Below are 12,283 nucleotides of genomic sequence, written 5' to 3'. Positions count from 1 at the left end.
CTTGCTCAGGAGCAGGGCCAACTATCCCTGGGCTAAGGTTGGTGCTTGCCTATTTTAGAATGTGCAAGTGTGAACACTCGCTCAGCACCAGGCTAAAATCTCCCTTAGCCCTGGGCTAAGGTGCAGTGTGAACGCGCCTCACGTAGGCTACATGTACATATGCCTCTCATGGAATGAGAGATGAGACGATGACGGTGACACACGTGCCCATTTTAATGGAACTCTATTACAATAAAGTACTTAATTGTTACCCAGAAAATTACATGCGTTGTTCTTGAGCCCATTTCACACGGGCTATTTTGGAACCATGTTTCTTGGGCTAGCCCTGAAAAGTCAGCGCTAACCTTGCTCAGGAGCAGGGCCAGCTATCCCTGGGCTAAGGTTGGTGCTTGCCTACTTTAGAATGTGCAAGTGTGAACACTCGCTCAGCACCAGGCTAAAATCTCCCTTAGCCCTGGGCTAAGGTGCAGTGTGAACGCGCCTCACATAGGCTACATGTACATATGCCTATCATGGAATGAGAGATGAGACGATGACGGTGACACACGTGCTGTATTTAGAAACATCTAAGTTATTTTCATTAGATTAAAAAACAAGCCCTCAGTAGGCTACCCTTACCCTACTATAACGAAAGCTGGTTAAACAGCAATGTGTCTGCTGTCTTTCTGGCCTATGCATTAGCCAAGTAGCCTATCATAAAAGGTGTCTAAATGGTCATCTTGTGAGGCTTTTACTGGCATGCTTTTGCGTTATTCACATACAGTAGGCCTACCTGGATACTCCATTTTGCTTGTATCCATCCCCAATTCCAAAGAGTGCCTCTTGTCTAGTTACCAAAGACGTGCTCCTCCAAAATTACTCAAATTATTCTGTCCTATTGTAGATAAAAAGGGGATGCTCGCTTACTGTTTTGCTGCTCCCAAACTTTATTTTTTAATAAAGCTTTGGTGATTAAGATTTATTTCAAAGTGGTCTCACGAGCCAAACCTTTTATTGATAGTATTGGGTACTGGTGAATGCATTGGGCAGAAGAAAAAAAACTGCCTTCATTCATATGTACACGGGCACAAAGAGCACATTTCTGTTGTTCCATGAGCATTTGGGCACTATGCGTCATGGATATTAAATAACCAAACGCTTTAACGCTAAGACCTACTTTTGGTGAGTCAAATCTCCCTATTTATACTGAATGAAATTGTCACTTTTGCACTAGTTTTTAAGGACACACCTCAAATATTGCCACTCCTTTCACCTCAGTGCAAGCGGGCTGATACTGGCGCAAGGGTTGGAAAATGCCAGAGTGCCAGTTTTTACATGCTGTAATTGCCAGCTAACTTATGTTTTGACACTTGCACCACCTTAGTGCCAGACAAAAATAGAGCCCCTTGATTAGTTGAATCAGGTGTGTGAGGGTTCAGAGCAGGGCGAGAACAACACTGTGGACTGTTTTGTAGTCTCCCGGGAGAGGTTTGGGAAACAATGATCTCAACTGATCAAGGCCAATTATGGCTGTGTGGAGCAACATGTGCATGTACAAACTGTTACGATTATGACATTATGATATTGCTATTATTCTTGTTGACACATGATGAAGTCTCACACTGAAAAACATTTCTAATGTTTTGTTGAATTACTGTGTAATTTATTGAATAAACTTCTGTCTGTCTTTTAGGAAAGAAGGAAGAAGTTTGAGAAAGAGAGTGAAAAATATTACACTCAGTTAGATAAACATCTGCATTTGTCTGCTAAGAAGAAGGAAACTCAGCTGCAGGAGGTTGGTGGAAATCCCTCAACAGAGACTTCCTGTAAATAGTTTAATGGAACTCTGAAGGGATTAAAAGTTTTGTTTGTAAAATGTGAATATTTTATTCTAATGCTCCCTAATTGGATAACTCAACTGGCTCAAGCTCACCGGCTTAAAGTTTAGCCAAGAACAACAAATATTAAGACTATTCGGAAACAAGCTGCTTTTGTAATCACCATTTCATCCCTCCAAAGGCTGACGAGCTGCTGGACAAAGAGAGGCGGAACTTCTATGAGTCGTCAGTGGAATATGTGTACCAGATCCAGCAGGTGCAGGACAGGAAGAAGTTTGATGTGGTGGAGCCTGTGAGTGTTTTCTTCCTCTCTGTCGTCCACTCTTCCTGTTTACACCTCCCTGTGTTGCTGCATGGATATCCATACACACACACACACAAACACACACACACACACACACACACACACACAGCTACAGATGCTGCCTGTGAAACCTGTTATATGCTACGGCCACAGTGGATCAGTGGCACACATCCTGAACAACCATAATTAACTCTGAACACCATTGCACATTGAGACAGGCAAGTCTAACATGGCACACTAGGAAAGAATTACTCACAATCTCATCGATTTTGATTTCTCATTTGAACCCAATTCTAGATTAGCAATAGGTCAGTGTTAGAGTACGGTATGAGTGAGTGTTAAGAACAGCCTTTGAACAGCTATGAGAGTCTAGAAGTCTGGTACGCAAGGCTACTGTAGTACGGAGGTGAACTCTTACACTTCACTTCATTAAGTATTATAAAATTCAGGGCCTCCCGGGTGGCGCAGTGGCTAAGGGCGCTGTACTGCAGCGCCAGCTGTGCCACCAGAGACTCTGGCTCTGTTGTAACCGGCTGCGGGGGAAGTCCGTGGGGCGACGCACAATTGGCCTTGCGTCGTCCGGGTTAGGGAGGGTCTCATCGCGCACCAGCGACTCCTGTGGTGGGCCGGGCGCAGTGCGCGCTAACCAAGGTTGCCAGGTGCACAGTGTTTCCTCCGACACATTGGTGCGGCTGGCTTCCGGGTTGGATGCGCGCTGTGTTAAGAAGCAGTGCGGCTTGGTTGGGTTGTGTATCGGAGGACGCATGACTTTCAACCTTCGTCTCTCCTGAGCCCGTACGGGAGTTGTAGCAATGAGACAAGATAGTAGCTACTAACAATTGGATACCACGAAATTGGGGATAAAAAGGGGTAGAATTTTTTGTAAAAGTATTATAAAATTAATGTGCCCATTATAAGAATATAGTGACAGGACCATTTTTGAATAATTATCAATATACTAATAATCAGTTGTATGTTGTGTTGTTTTCAATGAACAGGTGCTGGCATTTCTTCACAGTATCCTGACACTCAACAACCTGACGGTGGAGATGACTCAGGACTTCATGCCCTATAAGCAAGAGCTGCAGCTCAGCTTGCAGAATGTGAGTAGCTACCGATTTTAATGACAACATTAGTTAAGTGAGACTCAATAATGATGATGCCTAAACCCGGAGGCGAGAGATATAGTAATGGTGATGGGTCTAGTTAGGACTCCAGGAAGCTGTCATAGGGCTTCCCAATAACCATCAAACATGACCGTGAGTCTGAGTGTGTTGTGATGTGGTCTGCAGACGCGGAACCACTTTGAGAGCACTCGTGAGGAGATAGAGGAGCTGATGAAGAGAATGACGCATCCAACCCAGATTGGTAAAATGCACAGCCAACCAGTCATTGAGGGCTACTTGTACTCTCAGGAGAAGTGTAAGTATGCATGCTACAGTTTGTAAACCTGCTACATTCCTCTCAACATGTTGTATTCAATAAGCCATGACCTGACATGATAAACTAACACCCTGCTCTCTCAGGGGCCTTGGGTGTGTCATGGGTGAAGTACTACTGTAAGTATCACAAAGACAGCAAGCTGTTTGTCATGGTCCCTGCTGAACCAAAACCTGCAACCAAACAGGTAGGTCATAAAATAGGTCGTATAATCTGTATAAGACACTAAAAAACAACTATTTGTCACATCTCTGATATTTGATCAGACTCAATGGAATTATTTAAATGCACATGCGCTAAAAAAAACTTTGGTTTTTACTATTTTATTAACTTTCTCCAAAGCTTTAATGTAGAGATTCTCTCTAGTCCTCTCTCCCCCACATTTTACCTACACACTGTTTCTTCCAGGGCCCCACAGAGCTGAAGCTTAAATCCTGCTTCCGCAGAAAGACAGAGTCCATAGACAAGCGCTTCTGCTTTGATATTGAAACTTACGAGAGGTTAGTACAAATGCTCCACTTTCAGACTTCGAGATGAGGTAGACTTTATATAAGATGATACATGCCTTTTGGGAGAAACAAGTTTGAGCAGTGAGGTGAACAGGTGGTCTACAAGGACACTGAGTGTGTGGGTACAGAGTGGATTCTAGCCCAAACAATCAGTTGGCAGCAGGCTCATCTATATCCTGCTACAAGCAGATGGCAAACTCAGTGATTTCAGGGGAAGGGAACACCATGAACTCATATGTATACAAGCAAAACATTCTGTACAATATGCACAGCAGAGGGACACAAGCCATACACTGACATTTCATATCAGACAGAGGGATGTCAGACACCAGTTCATAAAATGTTGATCAATCAGGGCAGACGAATACAGGTAACTACCAAAAGGAAACACCAACAAAGAGTCTTAATAAGGTGTTAGGCCACCACGAGCCGCCAAAACAGCTTCAATGCGCCTTGGCATAGATTCTACAAGTGTCTGGAACTCTATTGGAGGGATGCGACACCGTTCTTACATGAGAAATTCCATCGTGTTGTGTTTTTGTTGATGATGGTGGAAACCACCTGCTTTCAATATACTTTATATCCCTCATACTCAAGTGTTTCCTCTTTTTTGGCAGTTATATGTAGATTTAAGTTCATTTTTATTTGGACTAAGGGTCTCATGTAACAAAACTGTTGACAAATAAATGCAATATATGCCCTAACTGTGACACTTGTTCCTATATCCATAGAAACACACCTGTCACACTCCAGGCAGTTTCGGAGGCCAACAGGAAGTTGTGGATGGAGGCCATGTACGGAAAAGAGCCTGTGAGTTTCTTTGCTGCCTCCTACTGGAGGGTCCATACAACCCCTCTGGTCCAAAAGTTATTCTGTACTGTGAAGGCATTATGTTTATAGTCCTCATCTTGCTGTTTACTTTGGTTTTGATAAACAATAATATGATTATAAAAGCAGCATCTCTTTATAATAATAGCATATATTCAGCATCATACAGATCATTTATGGCCACAGAAAGCTTCACATATATTTCTGTTTCTTTTGGTCTTACATGTTCCTTTCATTCCAGATTTATCATTCCCCAATTCACAAGCAAGCTGAAAGTATGTACCATTACCAGTGTTAATTTTTTGTATTTTTCTGTAGCATAATACAGTGAATTAAAATGTATTCGTCCCATTGAACATCCTTACACACACATTTGTATGTAGTGCCACTGCTTGTCAAATCTATAAAATGTTACTTGCCTTCCACAGTGGAATTGAATGAAGTTGGATTCAAGTTTGTGAGAAAATGCATCAACTTTGTTGAAACTAAAGGTAAAGTTACCAGAAAGTTCCAGTACACACCATGTGTTTTCGCTTTGTATGTCGCGGATCAGATTTCATGCCAGTTTTGTCATAGTCTAGTCAGTTTGCCTCATTGCCCTTTAGAGGGCAGAGATGAGTTGTGTTTGGAATGAGATCTGCTGAAGCTTCACTGCTGTCCTGAATGAACCTTCTCACCAAAGGCCAGTACTAAATAAAAACACACTGGCTCCAATGTGACGTCCAGCCAGGAGAGCATAACTTTGGCATGTAGCTCAACATAATAAACTTCCTTACAGTAAAGTACTTCAGTCCATACTAAATGAGCTGTTTTACTTTGTTTACATCAATGGAACTATTAATAATGCACCAGTACTATGCATAGCTTATTAATAATCATGCTTGCAGGTAGGCAACAAAGGTATTATTCCAGAAGGAGCCTATTCACATGTGGCATCAGAACACTTTTAACAGTGTGGGCACCTCACGTTCAACTGTTTTTATTTCTCAAGCAGCTTAAATTCGTTATAGATTCCATGGGCCTTCTCACTTCAGCCCTCCCTAATTCGCTCTTCTATACTCTACTTTAATTTAGTAAAAAATACACTCCGTCTGTTAATTATGAGTTTGGTGAGGCACCAGGACTATGATATGCTCCCTGTATCTTTCACAACCGGTAAAATATGCAGGGATCATATAATAACATAAACTCCAGCCGTCCACTGGAGCAGTGAAGCAAATCATTCATTTGAAAGAGGTTGGGACGTAGGCTAGCGTTGTCAAGGCGGTGTCTGCTACGTTCCCATTTTCACTCCAGTTCAGACAGGCCTGCACTGAGGAACAGCCTGTACATTTCCACTGCTTGGAATTTCTCTGGAGGAAACTCCCCCTTTAGTTTCCTTTTACCTCAACCCCATCCACTCTCTCCATCTCCTGCTCTCTTTTACAGGACTCACACAAGAAGGAGTCTACAGAACTGTTGGCAGCAACATCCAAGTCCAGAAGCTTTTAAATGTATTTTTTGGTGAGGAAATTACCCAGTCAACATCTGTGCCCTCTATTGAGTTGGAATTGAGGAATGCATAGAAACAGAAGGGCTGTTTTGAAGCAGAATAAAATTATTAAGCTGTTAAATTTCCCTGTTTCAATGGCACACACAACAGGATTTGAAACAATATTAAAAAGCACCAAGTAAATATTGTTTTATTTCTAATTTATCCCCTAAGGCGGATGACAATTAATTGATTCGATATTTATAATGTGCCATTGCAAAGGCTTAATTTATAATATTTTATCCATGTTTTCAGCCCTCTATAATGATGTGGAAACATTGAAATGTTATATTTACTTGCCTTTTTGAATGAAGGAATAAAATAAATGGTTGCATATAAATAAATAAATAATCTGAGAAAAATAAACTCTTTTAGTAAAGTAGTTTAATTCACTCTAGACCAATACATTCAGTTATTTCAACTGGCTGAACCTACTGTGGATAACTTGCCAGTTATTTATTTATATATTTATTTATATATTTATTTTTACCATTTCTGCATGTTTATTTTTAATCGGTTCCCTCCTCTCCCTGTAGACCAGAAATGCCCAGGAGATGTGGATTTCCACAGCATTGACTGGGACATAAAAACCATAACCAGTGCCATGAAGTTTTATCTCAGGTGTGTTCCCATCCTCTTAAATCATCCAGCAGGTGACACGCAAGAGCCAGCTGCTCTGGAACAACACGTTCAATAGAATGGTGTTACACCATCCTTTGTCTGAAGCCCATTAGCACTCAGCTTCTACATCAGAGCCATATACAATTATATACGGCTCTGTATTGCGTGAAGTGTACAGTATGCACAGTATGGTATGTACTGTATTTTGCAGTTCTATGGCATTTCCAGACTGTATATTCTGTATATGTTTAATATGAAAATAGTATGTTTCAAAATAGTTATGTGTAATGATTAGAGATACTTTCTAATAATCTATGCTGGCTGAGGATGAGAGGTTTTTCTCTGCTCCATGAGCCTAGTATAATTGTTTGCTGTTTGAAGTACTCGGTGACAAGGCCTCTTGGCTTCAAGGCCAGGTTTTTATCCTCCCCCAATACCCATCATGATGATTTACTCACATGTCTTCTTGCCACACTTGGAAGAGGCCAGGCAGCTGTTTGAAGGAGCTTACTCAAGGCCTTTGGTCTCTCATGCCTTAACACTGCACTGATAAATCTAATTTCAGATCAGGAAAAAAAAATGTTGATAAAGAGAAATGTGCCAGTGAACTCTCATTCATTCAGAATGAGTAGCACTTGTTGATGTTGAAAGTGCATGAGTAACACATGAGTAGCAGTGGTTAAAAAGGGTGTTTTAGGGTATGATGTAAGTGTTAGCGTATTTGTACTGTACTTGTTTACCTGATTGCGTGTGTTCATCCACAGGAGTCTAGCAGAGCCTCTGATGACCTACGGTCTCAACAGGGACCTCATCTTAGCAGCAAGTAAGATGTGTTTTCACACGTACAGACTTAAAAACAACATTGGGGAAACAATTACTGAAACCCACTTCAAGATAAAATATGATCTGATTTGCATATGGCTTACACATTTAAAAAGAAACTGCACCAGTCCCCTAAACTGATGGAATTCTGTTATCATAACAGACGTCAGATTTATAGATCTTTAGCATAGTCTCATTGCACATAAAACATACGTTTCCTTCTCATGCGAGGGCATGTTTTTGTAGGACACATTTTGTCTGACACTACTGTACATTTTGTATTGTACAAGTCATTACATTTTTAAGGTTGGCTTTGGGAGCTGAGCAACAGGTTGTTTACGTCCACATCTTGTCGTGTGTTTGCCAAATGCTCTCTGTAGAGTTAATTCATTGTGCATTTGTTCTCCATCAGAGTGAGTTCATTCTCAAGTTCTACAGGCTGGGTTACAGCTATAAAAGGGAAGAAAAAAAGTACACACGCACACATCTGTGTGTTCCTCACATAAGCAATAACAAAGAAAAAAGGCATTTTATTTTATTAGGTCTTTCCAATCAATTAGAAGTTCCAACCTCCAGATAGCTTATTCAGTTCTCCTTCTAGTCCCCTGCTTTCTTTTCTGTTCCGTTTCTCCACAGACTGGATCCACAGTGTCATAGTGGGTGTGTGAAACTCCATATTTTGTATTTGAAAATGCCATAATTAAATGGTAAAATCATTGTAATGGTATGTTGTACACCAGCTCTAATCCTCTTAACTGAGACAAGCTCCCATGCCCCAGGAGACCTATTGTTCAATTGAATGAGGTCCTCGTTTTACATTACACCACAATGCAGCTGTGTGGAGCTGGACCCCTGAAATGTTTTGGCTGGGATTAGGCTTTGCTGATTTATTTGCTCATGCACAATGTCTATGCATGTTTAATTAACACCCCATATATACATAATGGATTGTGTAAAATCGGCAACAGATAAATGCCCTAAAAGCAGTGATGTTTAGGTCAGTCTCAGTTGAGGATAATATATAAATTATTGAGCATGTAAAAAGTATTTCTCGTCTCTTAGAATCGGATAATCTAGATGATCGACTGGGTGCAATCCACTGCCTGACGTACAAACTCCCAGGGAAGAATCGAGAAATGCTAAGCCTACTGATCCAACACCTGGTCAAGTAAGAGCTAACCTGATATGATGTGCCGCTGTTGTGCTGCAGCCTCAGTGCCTTGCCTCCTAACTGATGCAGTCACAAGGGTTATTCTTATTTAGGCCTTTTATTGTGGTGTAATTACATATCTGTTGTGTTGCCCGTGGGCCCAGTGAAGGGGTTAACTTGCATCTGTTCAGATGATTACTGTATCGGACCTAGAAACTTGTATCTATGTATAGTGCAAATGTAATGTACTTTTAAATTGGGAAATACCTGTCCAGTCCTCCAATATCATCACTATCCTGTTCATTCATTTATGATAGTTGCGCAATTATAAATTGACATTAACTGGCATTAAGTTGTCCACTATTTGAGAGATGTTTGTTCCTATTGGACATGTCTTTAGAGAGTAATTTTGTTTACGAACTTGTCTGGATTGCTATTGACAGTGTCTGCGGTAACAGTGGGGACAACCTGATGACTCCCTCCAACATGGGTGTGATCTTTGGCCCCACCCTGATGAGGGCAAAAGAGGAGACTGTGGCAGCCATGTTGGATATAAAGTTCCAGAACATAGTTGTTGAGATTCTCATTGAGGACTATACCAAGGTGAATTTGAAAGATTAATTTACCCGCTCCTCCCTTGCAAAGTGGTCAAGAACTTTTTCTCTCTGGGGGGGGGGGGGGCACACCTTCCATCATTGGGGAACACCTTCCATCATTGGGGAACAACCTAGCTATAAAGAAAATGTCAGCTGACATGTGCTACTTGATCTGGACATTTCTGACAAGTTATAAATGGCTTTCAAAGGTCTGCAATGCCTGACGTGACAAGAGGAAAACTGCTGATGTACTACCCATTTTCGAAATTGCACCTTGTGTATTCTACTATTACAACTTTCAAGAATATGTTGAAAGCTTGAGTCGGTCATTCAACTTACTCTTGAAAGTTGTATTAGTAGAATGCACAAGATTCACAGTTTAGGAACCACTGATCTAGATACTATTAAATGTGTATTCTCAAGTATAATGTAATGTATATTAAATGTAAGTCCTTTTAGATGAGCTGGTGTGATTACAGATCTTCTGCAGCGCACCAGATGAGAGTTCCACAGCTCCACCGATGCCTCCTCCAAGGATCACCCCAAGGAAACGGCAACCAATCACCATCGCCAAGCGTCCGCTCCGCATCTGCCTAGCAGTTAATTGTGGCCAGCTCCAGAACACTGAGAGTAATTATTTGCCTCTGGTTTAATCATCATGATCATCCTCATCATCACCATAACCATTATTATCATTACCATCCCTTGTCCTGCGAATGCAGATTATATTTAGATTATTACAGTGTTCAGTTGGTATGAGTAAGGTGATTTATACAGTAGGTGGCTGATGTTTATTCTGGACACAGTATTACTGATGTGTGAATCCTAAGTACTTGTGAATTGCTAGCATAGAATGATAAAAAAAAAATATATAACCTTTATTTAACTAGGCAAGCCAGTTAAGAACTAATTCTTATTTACAATGACGGCCTACCCCGGCCAATCCCTAACCTGGACAACGCTGGGCCAATTGTGCGCCGCCTTATGGTACTCCCAATCACGGCCGGTTGTGATACAACCTGGAATCGAACCAGGGTATGTAGTGACGCCTCTAGTACTGAGATGCTGTGCCTTAGATCGCTGCGCCACTCGGGAGCCAGAATACAGCATGTACTTTTATTTCTAAATGTTTGATCTTTACATTAATTGCATGCCCTTTGAGGGAAAAGTGTGAGATATTTTATAAAGTTTAAACCAATTTTGTTGAATTGGAACCAATAAACATAAAAAAATGTCATGTCATATCTAGATGTTGGCTTACTCCGACCTCTTCCTAAGCCAAGCTTAACCATACATTTTATTTGTTAACTGCACTTAGAGAAGTAGATGGAGGTATTGTGTGCTCACTAAATGGAAGTTTTTGCTTGTAACTTTGCGTTAAATGTCTCTGTGTGAGTCAGTTCTTTCATTTACTGTGGTATAGATAGATGTGGAGCACTTGCTACGTGTCCTCCCCTCATTGTGTGGTATTTTATTTATTGCTATTCTCTGAGTTCCTGCGTGGAGTTACCAAATAACCAGCTCCACTTTGCATGACAAGTAACTACCACCTGTCTGAATCCATCGCAGCATTTGAATACTGCATGTACCACTGGAAACCTGGCCAACAGCATGACTCTAGATGAGACAAAGAGTACACCGAAGTTGTCTGTTTACTTTTTAATCTCCTAGATGAATAGATAATTGTTATACGCAATCTTCTTTCCTAAAAACATAATTCTTCTCTGGATCACAGACTATATTAATCCACAAAAGGCTTTGGTTTTTCTTCTCCATTATTTAATAAATCTGCCCAAATGCCCACATTAGACATTGCTTTCATAGTACTCAGAATGCATGAATGAATGAAAGTACTAATTAAAATAATATATCTTGGTTTGTGTGGTTCATTTGTTTGTAATAGTTAAACATGGTTAAATCACACATACCACATGTATAGTAAGTAGTATGCTACACGTGATCGGTAGGAGCTCAGGAGAAGTAATGATCATATCAAGTTCAAAGTCAGTTCTAAAGCAGCAACCTCTGCATTATGACACTGTGGGGAATTACCTGCATGTTCTTTAACCAATAAACCCACCACAAGAAGGTGGTCCAGGAATCTGCCTATGCTGAAAATGTGTTGCACTTTGTTTGTATTTCGATTTAACTATGTTTTGAAACTGTTTGTCACATAGATGAGCAGAATGGCAGCAGACCAGAGGGGGTGGATTTTGGCAGGGACACCCCAACGAGCCCCACACCTCTCCAAAGGACCAAACCCATCACCGCCCCTCTACGGCTCCATAGGGACACTCAAAGGCAGGCCCTCCTGCCCAAGCCATCCACCCGCCAGGACAGACACTCAGACTCTGACGTTGCCAAACTGGTCGCTAAGCTACAAGACGGAGGTCAGAGGCCAGATAGAGCAGCAACAGTCAATGGTGAGACAGGAGTCACTGTGAACCGAGCGCAGTCCTTCCAATGTAGGAGACCACCTCCTCGAAGTGTTGCAGTCATCAGAGAAGGTAGCAGAACAATCTAGCCTACTATATCATCTCACAACACAAACACACTATGAATTCTAGACTTTTATATGCGGCTTAACCACAGTGCCTAGCTGGTCTGTGATATTGATGCCATATCATGTGCAATGAGAAGAGAAATTGGAAAGTGGCTTTTCAAA

At 41.2% G+C, this 12,283-nt stretch overlaps 1 protein-coding gene across 1 annotated transcript in view; it reads left to right on the top strand.

Annotated features, from left to right (window-relative positions):
• The window catches only part of LOC110533838 (oligophrenin-1), a 34,991-nt gene that overhangs the window by 8,663 nt on the left and 14,045 nt on the right, over window positions 1–12,283 (top strand). The window contains exons 5-20 of the mRNA XM_021618378.2: window positions 1,673–1,774; window positions 1,999–2,109; window positions 3,120–3,224; window positions 3,414–3,543; window positions 3,648–3,748; window positions 3,970–4,061; window positions 4,802–4,880; window positions 5,140–5,173; window positions 5,327–5,389; window positions 6,327–6,401; window positions 6,966–7,050; window positions 7,815–7,873; window positions 8,935–9,040; window positions 9,466–9,625; window positions 10,098–10,248; window positions 11,796–12,125. Coding sequence (XP_021474053.2) covers window positions 1,673–1,774; window positions 1,999–2,109; window positions 3,120–3,224; window positions 3,414–3,543; window positions 3,648–3,748; window positions 3,970–4,061; window positions 4,802–4,880; window positions 5,140–5,173; window positions 5,327–5,389; window positions 6,327–6,401; window positions 6,966–7,050; window positions 7,815–7,873; window positions 8,935–9,040; window positions 9,466–9,625; window positions 10,098–10,248; window positions 11,796–12,125 — 1,783 coding nt within the window. The remainder of the gene's footprint in view (window positions 1–1,672; window positions 1,775–1,998; window positions 2,110–3,119; window positions 3,225–3,413; window positions 3,544–3,647; window positions 3,749–3,969; window positions 4,062–4,801; window positions 4,881–5,139; window positions 5,174–5,326; window positions 5,390–6,326; window positions 6,402–6,965; window positions 7,051–7,814; window positions 7,874–8,934; window positions 9,041–9,465; window positions 9,626–10,097; window positions 10,249–11,795; window positions 12,126–12,283) is intronic.

Source organism: Oncorhynchus mykiss, chromosome 10 (genome assembly GCF_013265735.2).
Source record: "Oncorhynchus mykiss isolate Arlee chromosome 10, USDA_OmykA_1.1, whole genome shotgun sequence".
NCBI classification, from domain to species: Eukaryota; Metazoa; Chordata; class Actinopteri; order Salmoniformes; family Salmonidae; genus Oncorhynchus; species Oncorhynchus mykiss.
The sequence above is the reverse complement of the archived record's forward strand: the minus strand, read 5'-3'. Positions and strand labels throughout refer to the sequence as shown.